General features: G+C 55.2%; 1 protein-coding gene across 2 annotated transcripts in view; it reads right to left on the bottom strand.

Moving 5' to 3' along the window:
• Window positions 1-622: 622 nt before the first annotated feature.
• Window positions 623-19,661, bottom strand: part of FLOT2 (flotillin 2) — a 29,899-nt gene continuing 10,860 nt past the window's right edge. Inside the window, exons 2-11 of one of the 2 annotated variants that reach the window (XM_063146408.1) lie at window positions 18,518-18,599; window positions 10,939-11,029; window positions 7,794-7,917; window positions 5,812-5,930; window positions 4,827-4,940; window positions 4,614-4,733; window positions 3,886-4,100; window positions 3,416-3,599; window positions 3,181-3,327; window positions 623-2,521 (exon numbers count right to left, since the gene is read on the bottom strand). In XM_063146408.1, the coding sequence (XP_063002478.1) occupies window positions 2,483-2,521; window positions 3,181-3,327; window positions 3,416-3,599; window positions 3,886-4,100; window positions 4,614-4,733; window positions 4,827-4,940; window positions 5,812-5,930; window positions 7,794-7,917; window positions 10,939-11,029; window positions 18,518-18,599 (1,235 nt within the window). In that variant the 3' untranslated portion in view covers window positions 623-2,482. Of the gene's footprint in view, window positions 2,522-3,180; window positions 3,328-3,415; window positions 3,600-3,885; window positions 4,101-4,613; window positions 4,734-4,826; window positions 4,941-5,811; window positions 5,931-7,793; window positions 7,918-10,938; window positions 11,030-13,930; window positions 14,022-18,517; window positions 18,600-19,661 lie in introns of both variants that reach the window. The other variant, XM_063146409.1, reaches the window with a different exon arrangement.

The raw sequence follows: 19,661 nt of genomic DNA on the forward strand, positions 1-19,661 counted from the left end.
CAAGTCCAAGCCTCTACTCATTGCAGGAATCCACCTTAAAGCAGCATCCCTGACAGATGGCTGTCCAGCTGCCTCTTGAAGACCTCTAGTGTGGGAGAGCCCACCACCTCCCTAGGTCATTGGTCCCATTGTCGTGCTGCTCTAGCAGTCAGGAAGTTTTTCCTGATGCCCTGCTGGAATCTGGTTTCCTGTCATTTGACTCCTATTCTGTGTTCTGCACTCTGGGAGGATCGAGAAGAGGTCCTGGCCCTCCTTTGTGTGACAACCTTCCAAGTATTTGAAGAGCGCTATCATGCTTCCCCTCAGCCTTCTCTTCTCCAGGCTAGACATGCCCAGTTGTTTCAGTCTCTCCTCATAGGGCTTTGTTTCCAGACATGGGATTATCCTCGTTTCCCTCCTCTGAACATGCTCCAGCTTGTCTGCATCCTTCCTGAAGTCTGGTGCCCAGAACTGGATGTAATACTAAATATTCTTCCGTTATCGGGTGATCCAAAAAGCAGAGGCACCATCCTGCCACTTCCCAGCACAGCAGCCAGCTCTGCTGAATTTGGAGGCCCCAGGGGGCACAGGCTGTCTCCTCTCTGGGGCACGGGCAGCACCAAAGATGAAGGAGGCGGTTCAGCAAGGTCACGACGAGTTTTATTGTACACTATTTCACACTTAGATAAACATGAGGTCCCTGGCGACCCTTGGCACAGGCGGCCATGCACCACGTCCATGCAGATATGTGTGGCGGCGTTTGGGGCAGGCGAGCAGGCGGTGTGTGTGTGTGAGGAAAGGTGGGCACAGGCCAAACGGGACAGCACTAGAGGAGGGGTGACGGGTGTCTTTCTCTGGGGCACTGAGATTTGATACTAGTGGCCGCCCACCCTCCCCTGCCAAGCCCAGGTGAGCGAGTCCAAGCTGTTGGGAAACAAAACACGCCGTCCGCCAACTGTGTCCCCCCCCCGACACAAAGCCGAACAAGAGCAAGGCGCCCCCTCTAAACACCCTTGGAGGGTCAGCCCCACGGCCCTTGCACACTGTGCCAAAAAAAGTGGGAGAACTCGGCACACTGCCTCCGCCACCTCCTTTGGCTTGAACAGTACATACGTGGGGCAGAGCCAGGGACGCTTGGAAAGCAGCCAGTAGGCGAGGGGGCCGAGGCAGGGAAGCGTACTTAGGCACCTCCTTGCTGCATGCACAGGGGTTGCAGGCAGTTTCACGGAGCGGGTGTGTGCCTGTGTCTGAGCCAACGGGCGGTGGTAAGCGTAACGCATGGGGAGAGGGAACCCCCCCCACGCTCCCTCCCTTGGCACAGAGCAGCAGCACCGCGAGTGGCCCCTTTCACGTCAACTGAGTGGCCCAGAAGCACCCCGGCCCTCCGCTCCAGTGGACACAGGGCAACTCTGGCCCCATCCTGGCGCCCGTCGAGCAGCCGGCCCCGATCCAGGCAAGCAACTGCCGAAGACAGGGCTGGAGCAAAGAGGCAGGTTTTTTTCTGGAAGTCCTTGGCCTGGTTCCTCTTCGCTGAGGAAGGAAGGAAGGAAGGAAGGAAGGAAGGAAGGAAGGAAGGAAGGAAGGGACATGCCGCCACTCTTTTTACCAGGGTTTGGGGGGGGGAGGGAAGAAGCGGGCCTGCAGACCAGAGGCGGCCTGGCGGGGTGGCAGTTCTGCCGTTGGCTGCCTGGGGCCCAGGGGCAGCAGAAGGCGACGTGCCCCAGAGGGCCCCAGGAGGTTCCTGCCAATGCAGCTTCAAAGGGGAGCGCACACAAGACAGGGGCAGCGAGCTATCAAAAACGAGGCACAGTTTGTCCACGCAAGGCCAAGCAGGGCACATCCCGGCCAGCGCGGGAGGGGAGAACGTGGCATCAATGCTGCTGAGCCGCCTGGGAAGTCCACTGGGTCGCTTGCCTTGAGGCCCCGATGGGAGGGACGTGCGGTGGAAGCCCTACAAGAGGGGAAAGCCTTCGAGGAGGGCCATGCTGGGCCCGGCCGGCCGGCCGCCCCTCCCCCTTTGGGGCGCCAGTGCCCTGAGAGCGCAGGACAACGGCTGATATGGCTCAGATGCAACCCAGTGGCGTCACCGGAGGAGGGGCGGAGGCAGCTGGGACCCCAAAAGCCGCCTCGGAGAGCAGATGGCGGGACCTCCCATGTGGGGCCCCTCCTTGCCCCAATAGCGGCTGGGGGGGGCGGGGCGGTATGCAGTGGTCAATCAAGGCACAGATTTTGCGAGAGCGCGGACAGGGAAAGAGGGGTGGGGGGTTTGGCTAGCATGACACAGAGCAGGCAGGACAAGAAAGAAACCTCTCTTGGAAACGCGAGGACCGGCGGACGCGCGCCGTTCTGGCCCGCCGAAAGATATAAGGCACCCGAGCGTAAGCCCCCACCGTCTCCACTGATGAAAGACGAGCTCCCAGTGTTCAAGGCAGTCAGCGGGGAGTGCATAAACTGGGGGGTGGGGAGGGAGAGAAGGGGGTGCTCTTCATCAGGCGGCCACACCTCAGGCCTGGGCTCCGGTCGCTTTCTGGATGAGCGGGATCTGCCGGGGAGAAAGACAGGAGCCGTTGGTAAACAGGACTTGAGCGAGGGCCAGAGGCGGAAAGAGGGTCCGGAACGCAACCCCCCAAAGGCGCCAGGCAGCCGCGCCGTTTTCAGTTCCTAAAGCGACTTTTCCTGGTAAGGCAGAGCGGGAATACGAGCGGAAGGCGACGCTGCCCGGACCCTCCGTGAACAAGCCAACGTGGTAAAACCCTCGCAGGACAGGCCCTTTGCTCTCGCTCCAGCACTCCAGAAGGCCTCAGCTGCTTGAGACCAAGGGGCAGGAAAGGGACAGAAGAGACTCCAGCCCCACGGAAGGCTTCTTCTCACAGGAAGGGCTGCAATCTCTCTGCCTTTACAGCACACCGAGGGTTACGGGGTCAACCCCAAGCCTGTGACGCCTCTCCACGGGCCTCATCCGCAACAGAACAGGGCTCAGGGGATGGAACTTTTAAAAGAACCCATTCTGGGATCAAGAACGTGGCTGCTTCTTGTGGTCAGCCAGGAAATCTAAGCTCTCAATCTGTGTCCAAAGCCACTGCCCGCCCCTCTCTTCGGCCATTGGTCCGGCCAGTGAAAAAAGACGAGGTGGGAGAAGCAGGGAGGGTAAAAGAAGGGGTGGGCCGGCCAGCCACACCTCCTCTCTTGCGCCGGCCTCACCTTGGAGAGGTCGACCCCAGTGAGGGCGTGGACGGAGGCAGGGAGCTCGGCCAGCAGCCGGGTTACGTCCGACGTCAACTTGTTCTCGCCGCTGAGAATCACAATCTCATCCACCTTGGACAGCGGGGCGGAGACCTTGGCGGCAATCTGGGGAAGAGAAAGTCACGTGTCAGGGCCCCGGCGGGCCACTCGCGTGCGAGAGAGGCATCCTCCCCGCCAGGCCCCGGCCCCTCACCTGGGGCAGGGCGTCCAGCACCAGGGCCATCTTGGCGGCCTCGCCATACTGCTGGTAAGCCTCTGCCTTGAGCTTCATCTTCTCGGCCTCAGCTTTGCCGATGGCCTCGATGACCAAGGCCTCCGCCTCGCCAATCTTCCGGATCTTCTCTCCTTCAGCCCGGGCGATCAGCACCTGCTTCACCCTTTAAGAGACGGGAGGAGGGGCCTCAGAAGGTGGCGCACGCCAGGGGCGACACACGCCAGGCGCCTCCCTACCCGAAGAGGAGGGCGCCGTGATGGATGCCGCCTCGGAGCAGGGCCCTCTGGAGCCAGAGCATCAGCCCACGCTTCCATGGGTCTGTTGGGTGGGCGAGGCCCTCAGCGCCTCAGCCCCAGAGGACGGGGGGGAGGGCGGCGGCGGCGGCCTCGCCCTCCACCTGCCTGGCCTGCAGAAAGCCCAGCCTCTGGCCAGCCCTCACACCCACTCACTTCTCTCCCTCGGCGATCTCCTGCATGCGGTGGGCCTCCGCCTCCGCCGGCAGCTTGACGGTAGCGATGAGCTCCTTGTCCATGCGCACGATCTCCTTCTCCTCCACGTCGATCTGCCTCCGGCGCTGCACCACTTCAATCTCAATCTCCTCTTGGCGGATCTTCTGCTGCTCTTTGGCGCCCTGCAGCTCGTAAGCCAGCTGAGCCTCTGCTGTCTGCGAGGGAGGCGGGGGGGGGGGCAGAGGGGGAGAGAAGTCACTCCCTGGGGTTGGGAAGGGCCCTTGCCACTCTTCTGGAGCTTTGGGCTAGCTCCCAGGCAGCAGGGCTGCAGAGGCCGACCGGCCGACCTGCCCACAGCCTAGGGGGGCCTTCCTCTCTCTCCGGGAAGCTCCTCTGCCTGCCTTTCAGGTCCCCGTTCCACAGCCCCCTGCACATTTCAGCCTCTTTCTTCCTGCCCCCTTTCTTCCCTGGGCCCCTCTTCCCCGTTCTCAGCCTCGTGGTGGTGGACTCTGCCTCCCACCTCTGCCACAGCACACAGCTCCCTTCCGCAGCTTTGCGAGGTTTCCCCAGTCACGCCAACCCTCTCTCCTGCGAATACTCCGGGGAAGGTCAGAGCACTCTGCAGTGCTGCCTTCTAAGAGATGCTCGGCATTTCCTCAAAGACCTAACTCTTTCCTCCCGCCCTGCTCTCTCTCACCACACCGCTGCCAAAGTATCAACGCACACACCTTCACGTTGATCTCTTGGCTGAAGGCCGCCTTCTGCATCTCGAAGGCGCGCTTTGAGTCGGCCACCTTCGTGTCTGCCATGAACTTCACATCCAGCATTTCTCTCTTACACTCTGCCTCCTGCGGGAGCAAACGTTGAAAAAGCACAGCTCTCGGACCGGCTAGCTAAAGGCTGGAGCGCAAAGCGAGCCCCTCCCGTGCTGTTCCACGTACCCGGATCCCGGCGTCCCGCTCCGCCTCAGCCACTCCAATGTCAGCGTCCCGCTGGACGACCGCTGTCTGGGTCTTCCCCAGCGAGCTCAGGTAGCTGACTTTATCATAGACGTCCTGCCAGGGAGGGAGAGTCCATGAAACCACTGTTCAGGGCACACACACCTGCCCCTCGGAATCCCAGCGTGCTCCTGCCGCGTAAATCACCCCATGCCTTCAGACGGGCAGGGGGGGCCTTTCCCTGGGAGCCCTCCCCCCCTTCAGGTACCCGCTAACAGCAGTATTGGGCAAAAGGCGGGATACAAATAAATATAAAAACAACGACGGCGCCTGTTGGACGGTGGCACATTTCCTTTGGAGTCCTCTCCGCTCTGAAGTCCACAGGCAGTTTAGAAAGGAAACAACAACGCCAAAGCCCCCTCCGGTTCCTGTCCTGGCCCGGATTATCCCTCAGGGCAAGTTAGGGCCCTTTGAGCCCATTGTCTTCAAAGGGTGTGGCGTTGGGGGGGCTGAAGTGGCGAGTTTTAGGGCTCCCCCTCTTGCCACGTTGCTTTTCGCTTGCATGGGGCGGTGGCGGGGGGGTGGGGGGGAGAAAACCAAAACCTACGCCGGAAGCCTGCCCTGCCCTTTTGCAGGCAGCCTTACAGCAGGTATGGGGAACGTGCAGCCCTCCTGTAAATCCCATCATGCCTCACTGCTGGCAAGGGCTGACGGGAGTTGCAGTCCAACAACGACTGGCGGGCCATGCGTTCACAGTCCGTTTAGGGTGGCCGTCACAGCAAGGCGGTGCCGCTCCTTCTACTGGCTCCACGGCTTTAGCGCAGTCGCCAGCCACTGGTAGGCTTCCAGATGTTTGGGCCTACAAATCCCACCAGCCCTAGCCAGTGGTGAGGGATGAGGGGGTTGTAGAGTGGCCCAGCCCTGCTTGCGTGGCAACAGCGCCCGTTTGCTCAGCCAGCTGGCCTCCTCTACACCGTTCTGCTTGTACCTTGATAGTGAAGCTCAGTATCTCGATGCCCATCCGGCCCACATCGGGAGCGGCCACCTCCCGCACCAGCTTGGCAAACTGGTCCCTGTCCTGGTAGATCTGCTCGACGGTCAAGGTCCCTGCAAAAGGGAAACACAGGCAAAATGGAGTCTGGAAGAGGGCAAGTCCTGGCACAGGAGGAGACGCCCCAGCCACAAGGGGAGCCAGGAGGGTTGGGCTGCGACCCCTATCATTCCTGACCAGCAGGGATGATGGGAATGATGGGAGTTGGAGTCCAACACACTGGAGAGTGCCAGGTTGGGGAACCTGTTTTAGAGTATGTGCCAAACTAGTTGGACAAACACACTAGCACACTCTAAAAAAGTTCTAGCGGGGGAAAGGACAAGCTCCCTCCCTGTAGAAATACTTTAAACATCAAAACGAAGTGACTGTAACGTCCATTACTCCTTCCTGAAAACTGAACAGAGAAGCTGCATACTGTAGTAACCTGAGGCAGATGAAGGATCAACCAACCTCACACAATATATTTATAGGTAAGCCGGACCATTAATGAATAGTTTAATGAAAGGAATGGCGAGTGGGTCTTAGGTATGACGACAGACTGCTTTGATTGCACGCAACCAAGTCGTGTGTACAAGTTCCGCTTTATATTCTGCTTGATTTTTCACAGGATTATTTCCCTCCTTGATAGAGGTACTACAGAACCATGCCGATAACATCCATCTTTGCAGCGGCCTCTTCTTTTCGCATGGCTCACAGCTCTTTGATCCCCTTTTAAAATGTGTTCTTGACTGCCCCGTGTATCTCTTTAAGAAAGGGCCGTCGGCTATTCTATGGGGGGGACGGGCGGCAACGCTGGCTCTACGTTCCTCTCCTGTTCCCTCCGCCCCACCCCCAGGCTTCAACACCAAGCCCCTGGCTTGTGGCGGGTGCCCAAAACAGCACAAGAGAAACAGAGGTGCTCAGCTTGGGAACAGGCCAGCTGGCGTCCTGCTCTTAGGAAGTCCACATCCCCAATGCAGTACGCAAACTCCAAAGGACATTCATCTGTATCTGCGTAGGTTCCGTCATAGAATAGGGGCCTCTATAAGGCCATCGAGTCCAACCCCTGCTCAATGCAGGAATCCACATTATTCTGCTTCTGGCTAGGGAGCTACACAGAACACATACATCTCCCCACCCACCCCCACTGATCAACAGAAGGCCCCATTCAATATTTCACCAGGTGTTTGAAGCAGCTCTGAACTTCTTGGCAGTCCTAAGGACCAGAAACTTGCTTCCTAGAGCACACAGACTTGAAAACCCTCAATGCTGAGCCTTCTCTGTAGTGGCACCCACCTGCTGGAAAACCCTCCCTCGCGGAGTTCAGGAGGCGGAAAATGTAACACGCTTTAAATGCCTTCTGAAAATGCATCTTTTCACACAGTCCTTTCCTGGGCTCTAACTGTTGATGGGATTATTTTGATTTTACCGTTTTTTTAAAAAAAACTTTTTAAGCTTTATGCTACATTTTGATCCGTTGCATTTTATGGTTTTAATTGAGAACTGCAGAGAGAGCCTTGGCTGTTGGGCAGTATAAAAACGTAATGAAATAAATAGTTCAGCTGTGGAACTCACCGCCACAAGATGCAGCGACACTCACCAACTGGGATGGCTTTAAAAGGGGGTAAGACAAATTTGGGGTGGAAGAGAAGGCCATCGAGGGTTACTAGTTGTGACGGCAGTATGCTTACGTGCACCAGTGGCTGGGTAATTAACTCAAGTTCCATTCATTTCAATGAGTCTACTCTATATAGGACTTACATCAGACTTTATGCATGGAAAAGGCCTCACCTGCCTGAGGCCCGGGGGAAGCTGCTCCAAGTCGGAACAGGACCACAGCGCTTGGCGGACCTGTGTCCCAACTCGGTCTAAGGCAGGTTTGCAGATTTCTTTTAAACCTGTGGGGGCCCGTTTCTGCCATCCAACCCCCGCCCTCACACCTAAGATGGAGCGAAGGTGGCCCTCCAGGGTCTGAAGCACCACGTTCTTAATGTCTTGCACGCTCTTCCCCAGGAACTGTTCGCAGGCCACCGCCAGCAGCTCCTTCTCGGTCATGATTTTCACCTGAGGGCAAAAAAAGACACACAGAGAAGACGTTTTAAAGCTGGGCAGGGGTGGGGCACAGACGGGTGGCTTGGTTTCCAAAGGCCCTCGCTGGCTGTCCGGGATGGGCACGCTGTCAGTCACGGGGAGGGGCAGCGATTCAGGCTTTTCGTTCACAGGACTACACTGAAATATCGTACGCTAGTCTTCCCTGACCTGGTGCCTTCCGGATGTGTTGGCCTACAGCTCCCAGCATCCCCCAGCTGGCTAGGGGATGCTGGGAGCTGTAAGCCAACACATCCGGAAGGCACCAGGTCAGGGAAGGATGTTGTGAACAAAAGGAGGTTTCCTCCTTCTGCTAGGCAATGGGACACCTTAGCACCCATTGGGTTCCATACTGCCTCCCATCACGTCGCAGGCCAAACTTCTTTTAAGCGTCAGCCTCGGGAACAGGCAAGCGTGCACCCGCCGCTCTTACTCCTCTCTCTCTCTCTCCCTCCCTCCCCCCCCCCCCGGCGCTCAACATTTCCTGAAAGCCATGCCCCGTTGCGTCTCCCCCGCCCCAGCTAATGGAGTGAGGACGCTCACGCCACGCCCGGGTCCATTTCGGCTCATTGTTGCGCTGTGGCCGCAGGTGCTGCTGCTGGTTGGCAAGGAGGGGGCGCTATTTTGTTCCAGATGGGGGCTTTGATGCCTGGAGAGGGAACGCAATCGCACAGCACAGCGAGGCAGGAACAGGTGAGGCTGTAGTGGACTCTGCAAGGATTAGCGGTCAATGAATGTGTGCGTGTGTGTGTGAGGTGGCACACTTGATCACACTGATCCTCGGATCTTGGAGCTCCCTCATCTTTAGGATTTCCCCACCCCTTTTAGCCTTCACAATTTCATTTCTTATCTGGCATGGTAGTAAAATGAGCACTCAAAGAACACCTCATATTTTTGCTTTTCAAAGCCCAGGAGAAGGTTGGATGTTTCCTCCTCCTTCCGTCCATTCCAGCAGGCTGTACAGAGGGAAAGGAGAGGGGGAGCAGGGCCATCCCGCCGACCGGGCTAAAAGAATGATCCCCCCCCCCGCCCTCCTCATTCCTTTCGCCTTGCATGCCATCCCTTTTTAGACAGTTCAGTTCAGTGTTTCGGCTTCCGCTTTCCTCAAGACCACTCCTGGGATATCAAAAACAGGACACGAGTCCATCCATTCACAGGGACTAACTGTGGGGCTAATTAACTCATTGCTTTATTTGCCATCCCTATCGAGAGAGAGAGAGAGAGAGAGAGAGGGAGAGAGGAGAAATTCTTTGGGAAGCTGTAGCTTGGGGTGGGGGGGAAAGTAGCTTTCCAGATGCTACTTCAACACCCATCAGCCCTAGCCAGCATAACCAATGGTTAGGGGGTGATAGAAATTGGAATTTCAAGGATGGGACCAGGAGAACCTTGATAAACCCACCACAAAACGCCCACGAGAAAGAACACGCCGTGCAGCCTCCAGCGCTAAACGGGCGACACCTCCCAGGTCTCTTAGAAGCCGGAGGCAGGCTGAGGCCTGGGGCCCTGGGAGCGGGAAGCCAATGGAGCCAGATGGAAGTAGCTGCGGTGCAACCACAGCAGGAACCCCCTCAGGCCAGAGTGTTGGAATGGCCTCGGAACGAGGAATTCTCCGGAGGTTTGCTAAGGGCTCGGAACGCCCTTCTGCTGGGCCGTTCTTCTGCACGAGCCCCGCTAAAGCTAATAGGGCCTCGCGCAGCTCCCATCACCTTCAGAAGGGGCCTGGCTTCGGAAAGAGCCATTCTTGGCAGATGGCACCTGGATGCTCATCTGCAGGAGCAGGCCAGAGCGAAATCCTTCTGGCCAGGGCTCAGGCAGAAAAGATCGCAGCCCCCCAGAGACATTGGTCTGGGCGAGGATGGGGCACCATGAGAGAGGGGCGGCCCCATCCAGCCGCTTTCCTGCTTGGGTGCCGAACGACAGGCCTGCCTGTGATTCACTAAATTCGTTGCCCAGCTGGAGGATCTTTCAACTGAACTGTTCAGGGCAGGCCTGCAAAATAGCCACTCGCCTCTGGCGGGTAGGAATCACCTCCAGGCAACCAAGCAACAGAGAAGGAGTAGCAGCAGAGTGGAAGAGGCTCAAAGCTTATTTCCCCGTCTGCCAACACGCTGCAAACATCTCATAGCCAACATGGGCGAATGAACAGGCCAGACAACTTTCGTGAGACTTCTTCATAAGCCTGTGTTACAGAATCTCTCTCCTGCTCCGTTGTGACTGAACTTGTGTTTTATAAAACAACTCATTGAACCCCTGGAAATAAAAATAAGTAAATCCACACAGCTCAGTTTCAGGTTCGGAGAGCTGGTAGAAAAAGAAAGGGCAGCGTGCGTGGGTGGGCGTGGGGGCTGCTCTCAAGGTCCTCATCACAAATGGAGCTGTTTTGCGTTCTTTGCAATTAGGCTGAGCCAAATCCAAGCGAAGGAGGCAGAGCCAGTTGGGCAACCCAGGGGCGGAGAAGGGGCTTATGGAGAAACACCTGCGTCCACAGGCGTCGCTAGTGGTTCACTTTGGGGGACAGGGGAGCTGGCTTCCACCCCTGTTCAAAGTGGCCCGCCAGGAAGACTAAATCTGCCCTAATGACGATTTGGCGAACACCTGAGTCGTTGTGCAAGAACACAGCAAAGAAGAATTTCAGAACATCCGACGGCCCGTGTGAATTCAGGACAAAAACCAGCTATGCAAAAACACCTCGGCAGGTGGAGATGCAGGTGTGTCTTAGCTCAAGGCGGCAGCAGCGCCCTCTGCTGCCCAGTGGGGGAGAAGCAGCAGCCCAGTGGCGGAAAGGGGAAAGCAGCCCAACGCCCTCCCAACATGGGGTTTACGTCGTGCAGCGCGGAGTAGTGGGGTGGGGAGAAGAAGCGACTTTTGAGAAAGGACGGACGTTTTCCAAGTAGGCAGCGCCTCTCCCCGGGTCTTCCTGGGGGTGAGGAGAGAGCAGGAAGAAGGGTTAGACCAGAGGCATGCATTCCTAAAAGGAGGCGTTTGGAGTTACTGTACCTGGGCCACACCTGTGACAGTTAAAGCTACCCCCTCCGCCGTCTCTACGTCCTCGCACCTGGGCTGTAACGTCATTATCTCTAGGGTAATCCTGCCAAAAAACGCAAAACATTGGCACGTTTCCACGTAACAGGCTCAGCTCTCCCCGTCGGCTCAGAGCCACCTGCCACGTTCGTCCTAGGTAATGCAGAGCGGACGCTTGCCCTCTCGCCAGGCACTCGGCCAGCTGACCACAACTAAGAGGGCTTCTGCCCCCTCTCGGCCCACCCCTTCCTGCTAGAAATGGCCACCACGGGCTTGTTGCAGGAACCGGTGGAGAAAAGCGTTGAAGCCCCATCACTTGGGAGCGCCCAATGGAGGCGTCCCAGCTCTCGCTGCTGGGAGACCCCAAGGGGTCCCCAGGACATCTCTCACGCCTCATGGAATTTAGAGGGAAAGCCCTGCCCAAGAGTCCGCTTGACGTCGGAAGCCCTCTTGGGCGAGGACCACAGAAGCGTACTCTTAAAAGGGCCAACTAGTGAGCCTGAGAAGCAAGGAAGGCCCCCTTTAGCGGCAAGGGCTGCGTGCTTGAGGCTAAGCCAGCCTTTGTCACCTTGGTGCCCGCCAGACGTTTTGCAAGGGCAACTCCTTTCTGACCCAGCCAGGAATCCAGGGAGTTGCGATCTGAAACTACAGGAGGGCACCTGGTTGGGAAGGCTGGGCTGGACTACTGTAGTGGTGTGGGGCGAATGTTGTCCTTGAAGACTGTCCACAGGCTGGTGCAACAGCCATCCATCTGCCATCCAACTTGAGCGGGTTGCAGAGGACACTGCGGCATACTTGTATCCAGTGGTTGCCATTTAATGGATTTGTTTTTACAACCACCCCCATTTGGCTGGTGGCTGAGAAACTTGCCTGAAGCCGCGCAACAGAGATTTAAGTCCAGGTTCCCCCCACCAACTCCCTGGTTAGCCGGCTGCCCTGGAGTGGTGGCGTTCCAGCGTTGGCTGTTTGCCAGACAGAACTGGAGCGGCCGGCCTAGATCCGTAAGGACTACAAAAACAACTCTCAAGACCATCTCCCTCCCTATGCATCCCTAAAACCACAAAGGACTTTCCTGGATGGGCCCAAAACTGAGGAATTCGCTTCCAGTGGAGACCCAGCACAGACTGAATATCTTTTCAAACGTATGTTAAGGCTTTCCTATGGGTTTGGCTTTCATCGTTATGGGCCAGGGCTGACAGAAAGGGAGAGGTTTTAGCTTTTAAATCCCCCTTTTTAAGTGAATGAGAGATGTTTAAACATTTCTAAGAGCACTTGCATGCCCTTACTGTCCCATTCTGGCCGCAATAGCATAGAAAAGCAGCCTTGCCTGCCACCACGGATGAGGCCCAAGTGGAACCCCCTCCTGTTCTATGTTGTTGATCCCTAGCATCCAGAGAGAGGTCACCTCTGTTCAGGGACAGGAGCTTTCCATATAAAGCCGCCAAACAAGGACAGGTTTACAGATGACGAGGAGGATCAGGGGTCTGGAAACAAAGCCCTATGAGGAGAGACTGAAAGAACTGGGCATGTTTAGCCTGGAGAAGAGAAGACTGAGGGGAGACATGAAAGCACTCTTCAAATACTGGAAAGGTTGTCACACAGAGGAGGGCCAGGATCTCTTCTCGATCCTCCCAGAGTGGAATAAGGGGCTCAAGTGACAGGAAGCCAGATTCCAGCTGGACAACAAGAAAAACTTCCTGACTGTTAGAGCAGTACGACAATGACCTAGGGAGGTAGTGGGCTCTCCCACACCAGAGACACTGAAGAGGCAGCTGGATGGCCATCAGTCGGGGATGCTTTGAGGTGGATCCCTGCACTGAGCCGGGGGGGGGGGGGGTTGGACTGGATGGCCTCAGAGACCCCTTCCAACTCTACGATTCTTGGAGTCTGTGACTGAGCCAGCATTGTCTCATCGGCAGTGGTTCTCCGTCAGAGGCTTTTCCCAGAACCTGCAACCGGACTCTTTTTCAATCATTGGAATTGCTGGGATTCAATCTGGGACTAGCACTGAGTGACGCCCTGCCCCTGTCATTGCAGCATGACGACTGGAAGGCTGATGTCTACTCCATATTCCATCCCAGGGGTAGGCCACCTGGTGCCTTCCAGGTCTTTGGGTCTACAACTCCCATAACCCTTTTTGGCCCTGCTGGGCCAGCGAATTCCACGTTTTGGGGCCAGCCACCCAGAAGAGCCTGCGATGCAAGACTCTAGATGCCCTTGCTCCTTCAAAGAAACCCTGTGGCTTTCATCTTCTGCATCTGTCCCTTGCCAGAGAAATTCTGCCTGGCGGGCAAAAGGTTCATCTGGACTACGGAGCGGCCGACAGTAAATCTCTAGATGTTTTGGACTCCAACTCTCAGAAGCCCCTACCAGCATGGCCAATGGTCAGGAATACTGGGAATTGACCTCCAAAACATCGCCTTTCTACCCATTTCTGAGATTCTAGACTGAGGAAGAGTCTGACCTGATAGAAGTCCAGCTTCCTACATTCCTCACATTTCAAACGCCGCAGAACTCCCTCTTCTTTTCCGAAGCAGCACACAGCCGCCTGGGCTGGCTCTCCCCTCAGCTGCCCCAGGCAGGATTCCAGGTCCCCTTTCCTCCCTCGCCTAGAGGAGGGCTCGGGGTGGCCCTTCTTGTCCCCGTGCAACGCTCGTGAAGCAGGCAGCTGTGGCAAGCGGGTGCCAGCCATGTTCCCACAGGGCTCAGAGCCCCGAATTTCGGAATCGCTCTGCATGTGTCTCTCTACATTACCACGGAGTGCAGCAGCAGGTAGCACGAGCCAGCGACGGGGGTGAGGGGAGGCAAAGGAAAGAGAAAAAGTGCTGGTGCTCAGAGCAGCCCGCTAGAGAAAAAGGCGAGCGCTTAAGTCCTCTTGCTGCCACTGTTGCTGCCGCCGCTGCGTGATACAGAAGGGAGAGACGAAGATGGGTTAGGGACAAGACGTTAGAAGCTGGCGGGTTATTACCTGTGCGACCCCCGTTACGTACAGTGGGACCCCCTCCGACGTCTCAATATTCTCACAGCGACAAAGGATGGTCATAACCTCCAAAGACAGTCTGAGCAGCAATAAATAAGGGTAGGACAGCAAACACACAAGGTGGTTACCAGAGAGAAACAGTACCCACTCGCCAAGGAGAAGAGACGGGACTTTATGGGTTGATGGCTTGCTTCCAGATGTGAGGAGACAGGCTAGGTGTTTTCAGAGCACGATGCCCACCCAGGGCCGCTGGCCAGGCCACCTACCTCAAGCTGGGTGCCCCCCGCCCCCCAACAAGGGGTTAGGAAGTAGCCAACAGAAACAGGCCTCTTCCTTCCCCAAACACACTCACCTGGCTCCTACTCAGTTTATCTCTTAAGTGGCAAGTGTAAAGGGTCTTATTTTTTCAAGCTTTTGATGGGAGAGAAGAATGGCTTTATGATTTTTAGCTGCTGATGGTGGGCGGTTGGAACAAGTCTGCTCCGTTTTACATTTTTGGGTGGGTGGTGGGTGGGATTCTGTACCCCGATTCTGTGCTCGGAAGAAGAACAGCAGGGCAGGGTTTGAACAGGGTTCCCTTTCCCTTCCCAAGGAGGACGGGAAAGGAAAGAGAAGGGTGCTGAAATGCTGCTCGGCCTCTTCTCTGCTTGCAGAATTGACCAGGCCCTGCCTGCAACACGCTTCCCAATCTGGGCACCCTCCGGGTGTGTTGGGTAACGACAACGTGGGCTGGCTGGGGGATTCTGGGAATCGTTGTCCAGAATCCAGGTTGGGGAAGGCAGGCCTACAAATGTCCAAACATGCTCATCGGCACCCAGATGCTGAGGAACCTTCTTGTAAGGAAAGGCCACAAAAGCCTCTAGTCCGACCAGCGACAGCTCACCTGAGCCAGTTTGGACCAGAATTTAACAGCTGTATTTCCTCGGCCAGCACCAAACCAGCTTAGAAATGGCCCTCCTGTCCTCACCCCCTTCAGCCTGGCACTAACCCACATTGGTTGGCCTACCTCCCAGCCAGCCAATCCCATTCAAGGGTGGGGCTGAACAGAACCAGAATCCCCTTGGGCTGACCCAAAGTGTTGGACCGGCACTAAGGGGCACGCAGCAGCGCAAGCGTACGGCCGCTCCGAAAAACCGCCTGTCCGAGGGAGCTTCCGCCCTTCTTTGGAAGGCGGGAAGAACTTCTTCCCCAAGACCTCTGCCATGACGGTAGGGTACTCACACAAGTCTGGGCCAAAGCAGCTGGCATTAGTAGACAATCCCACCCACCCCGCCAACACACACTCCCCATTCAGCCAGACCTGCAGCAACTTTGTGCAGACCGCCTGAGGCAAGCGTGATGTGTGCATGCATGGAGGCAAAGGTTCACCCTGAGCTACCCGTCTGAAAAAACCACCACCATTGTGGGATGTTTTGCTTCACTGGGATGTGTTTGGTTTTAACTGGAAGCGGTCAGTGTCACTGAGCGCTGCTATGACGCAGCAGCTAAGAGAGGAACCGTGATGCCCCTGGCCTCTGCCACCGACTCCCCAGCCTGCCCTGGGCCAAGCAATCTCCTCCCCAGCTCTGTAATACAGAATAACAGCGGTGAGCCTCTTCCAGGGCTTTCGCAAGTTACCACTGATCCTTTCCGAATTGCCTTGAAAACTCTCCGTGTCAAAGCCTCCTAAAAACACTGACTAACGCGATCAGGTCGGAGGGGAAGGGAACGGCCCATCTCTGCCTGAGGGAGACGCTGCCAGGCAGAGTAAACAAGACTTCATAAAATCATTTATATCCTGCTTTCTGGTCCTCAAAAGATCTCCCTACCCCAACCTGGTGCCCTCCAGATGTGCTGGATTACAACTCCCAGCATCCCCCTACAATTCCCAGCATTTTAGCTTTTAAATGGTTTGAGCCTGAGTTCCTTGAAGTACCGCCACTAATTTGGATGGCTTTCAAAGGGGGTTGGATAAATTCCTGGAGGAGAAGGCTATCCATGGCTACTAGTCCTGATGGCACTCTGCTACCTCCAGTATTTGAGGCAGTAAAACCTGTGTGCACCAGTTGCTGGGGAACATGGGCGGGAGGGTACTGTTGCACCATGTCCTGTTTTGTTGGTCCCTGGCCGACAGCTGGTTGGCCGCTGTGTGAACAGAGTGCTGGACTAGGTGGACCTTGGGTCTGATCCAGCCTCAGGGCTCCTCTTATGTTCCTGTCCCAGCCCACCTGCACTATGAGGTTATCAGCAGAAGCCCTTCTCATCTACCTATCACCAGAAGCTGGTGAGGACAACAGAGAGGACTTCTCAGTGGTGGCCCAACACATCCGGAATCAGCTTCCATCAGGGGTTTGTCAAGCCCCTTCTTTGCAGGTCTTCCGAAAGGCTCTGAACACCCACATCTTTATGCTGGCGTTTCCATCATCTGTATTGTTTTTCTATTTGTTTTTGCATCATTTTTGTACAGTTTTTAAAAAATCTTGTGCACCACCTTGGGAGGGTTCCAGCCTTAAAGGTGCTCAAAAAACATTGTAAATGAATAAACAAACAAACATTATGCTTCTGACTGCATGGATCCGGCTCACTCGGTGTCTTTTCCGCTCCAAAATCCCAAAGCAGGCAGTGCCAAAGCAGGACTGTGGCTGGGGCAGCCTTTGGCAGAGAAAGCCCCCTCCTCCCTAACCCCACAAACATTAGCTGCTGCTCCTGCTGCAAACCCAGAGAGTCTCGTCTTTCTCCTTCCCTGGTTAGTGCATGGGGAAGTGGAGGCCCTCCCCCAGACGCATCAGGGCGATTAGGACATGCTGTGAATGCCACCCCCGCCCTGAACCCTCTTTGGGGACCCTGTGGACTACACAATGTGCTTCAGGACAGCAACAGCAGTGGCACCATCACAGAAAACAGTTAGTCAGAGGCTGCACAGAAGACACAACAGCAAGCAGAATTCACAGTTAAGGCAGAGAGAGAGGTGGGGGAGGGGGGCAGAGAGGAGACCCCTCCCCGGAAAAAGACTGCCAGAGGAATCTATCCTGATTCACTAGATGCCAGAGCACCTCTTGGAATTTGGGCCACTCAGATCTGAAAAGGCCGGCGGTGAATCTGCCCACCCCGACTCCACTGGCATGCCCACAGCGCTGCCTGCTGGCCCCAGAGTTCAGTGTCCCTACAATGGATAACCAGGGAGTAGCTTCTCTGGGAGGCAGCTGATGGCCGGCCATCCAGAGGTTGACTTTTGGGAGTGCAAAAGGGAACGCACTGGCTGCTCACAAAAATGCCTGCCCTCCACCAGCCATGTCTCTGCATGAGTTGCTGTCCTGAGGCCAGCTCAAAGCAGTGAGTCTCACAGAGATGCAACAGGAAGCCACAGGTTATTCTATAGCCTCTTGGCCCTGGGAGGGATAGAATGACCTAGTTACAGTTGAAGAGGCAGCTGAGCCAACTGGAAGGAGGTTAGCTAGGAGGACTGAATCATGCAGAGAGGCAGCGAGCAAACTCTTCTGTGGGTTGACCCCTTTGGCTCATAGGAACCACTTGTTGCACAATCAATGCAATTTCTCTCAGCACCCTCCTCATCGGTCTCTTGTGAGGCCCAGCAAGTGCTTGGAGAAACTACTTTGGTCACGGCAAAGGTAGTTACAAGGGCTGCTTAATAAAAAGGATCATGGGAATTGTAGTTCTCTGAAGCACCCATGCGCTCTATAACAAATCCATCCCCAGAACTTGGGGTGGGGGGCAGAGAAGAAAGACCATGGCTTTAAACTGGCTCTCAGCTCTGTTTGCATTTTTATTTGTACTTCTTTGTTTTGTGAACCGTTTGGAACACAATGTATTGGGGGAAATGCCGCCTACAAATATATCGACTATGACCATTTGTGCTTCAAATATGGGGGATCTAAGAAGGAATATTCCGTTGCTACTGCACTGGCGTGGGCTGCTGAGGACATTTCTGAATCGCTCCTGCTTTCAGCACCCTTGTCCAACTCCTCTTAAGGCCCTCCATTCCAAGTGGTGTTCCTGGCAGCCAGCCAGGCTCATGCAGCCCTTTTTATTTTTAAAAGGAGATCGCCCCTCCCTCCCACATGTACATAAACAGGCCAGGCAGAGACGTGAACAACGCCCCCGCCCCCTCTGGTTCGCCCTGGAGAAAGCCCACCTAAAGGAAGAAGAGCGAGACTCTCAGAGAGGAAGCAGCCCACGATGGGGCCGTCGTTCATGGCTCTGATCTCGGAGAAAGAGATGCGCACATCTTATTTTTAATGGCAAAAGGGGCGCATGGGTTTAGGAGCTGAGCGCTCCACCCCACCTGCAGCTTGCCGCCCTGCAGTTAGTGACTCCAGCCACGTCTCCTTCCCGGCTCCGAGACAGCTGGGAACAGAGAAAATGGCTGGAGCAACAGACTCGGGGGGGGGGGGGAGCCACAGGAGGAGCGAATTGCCAGCGCCCTTTCCATGCTCCTCTTTTTTACTGTTACGGTAAGACATTCTCCTCCCCTCCCCCCTTTATATATGTGAAAAGAAATAAGTGCTCGCCAGTCACAGCTAGCTTGGCCTCCTCCCCCTGCGAAGACGAAGACTATTAGGGGAATCCCCACCTTACCTCTGTGTGTCAGAAATACACCACCAGGCCCACGCCCAGCCTCCATAGATGTACTGCTTTTCGTCTGAGCCACAGCACCCACCTGCAGGGAAAGCAGAGAATGTTTTAGAATGACATTTACAGCCCACCCCTTCAAGGTTAACAGTTCTGGGGCAGCACCTCAAGAGTAATAAAAGCTTTCAAATAACGATGTGGAAAAAGTAACTGTAACCCAGGACAACTACACGCGTTTACCCAGGCTTCCATTTCCTCTTCGTAGTATTATTGTCTCGCTTGTGTCTTATTTTCTAGACTGCAAAAGGCCTTTGCAAAACACCATAAAAACAAAGAACACACACCCAAAAAGGAAATGCCAGGATAACAGCAGCAGCTGTTATCAGCAAGAAACAATCCTGTTCCATGATGTATTCTGGTTGTATTTTGATATTGTGCTTTCACATTGTTGAATTTAAGTTTTATATTTTAAATCCAATCCTTATGCATGTTTAGACAGGAAAAAAGTCCTACAATCCTATGCATGTTCAGACAGGAAAAAATCCTACAATCCTATGCATGTTTAGACAGCAAAAAGTCCTACAACTCCCAGCATTCCCCAGCCAGCATGGCTGTCTGGAGAATGTAAGACATTTGCTGTCTAAATATGCACAGGATTGTGGCCTCACACTTTCAAAAACTTGAGCACTTACGTACAGCCATCTCTAACCCAGTGCCCTACTGATGTGCTAGACTGCAACTGCCATTATTCCCAGCCATGGGAGTCATGGGACTTGCAGTCTGACACATCTAAAAGCAGCAGGTTAGAGAAGTCTGTTCGAGAATGTTCCGGCAGGAAGGGATTACAATTCAAACTCTCATCAGCAAGCAAGTTTGCAATGCTAGGCCCCTCCTGAAAGCTGCAATCTTCACGGAAGGAGCTTTGGGTATCAGAGCTGTGCGACAATCTCAGCTTTAAAAATGAACATTCTGGGCCAAGGTAACTCAAGCTCTGTAATCAAACGCATTCTACGCTAGTTGCTATCTCTGCCTACCTGCCCGCCACTCCCACTACCCTGGTTATTTTTCATGGTTTTCTGGCAGCCGTAAGAAGGACTAGAAAGTGGATTTAAAAAATAGAAGAAGCAGATTCTTGGAATACTGAATTCTG

The sequence above is a fragment of the Elgaria multicarinata genome, chromosome 22, assembly GCF_023053635.1.
Source record: "Elgaria multicarinata webbii isolate HBS135686 ecotype San Diego chromosome 22, rElgMul1.1.pri, whole genome shotgun sequence".
Lineage (NCBI taxonomy): Eukaryota > Metazoa > Chordata > Lepidosauria > Squamata > Anguidae > Elgaria > Elgaria multicarinata.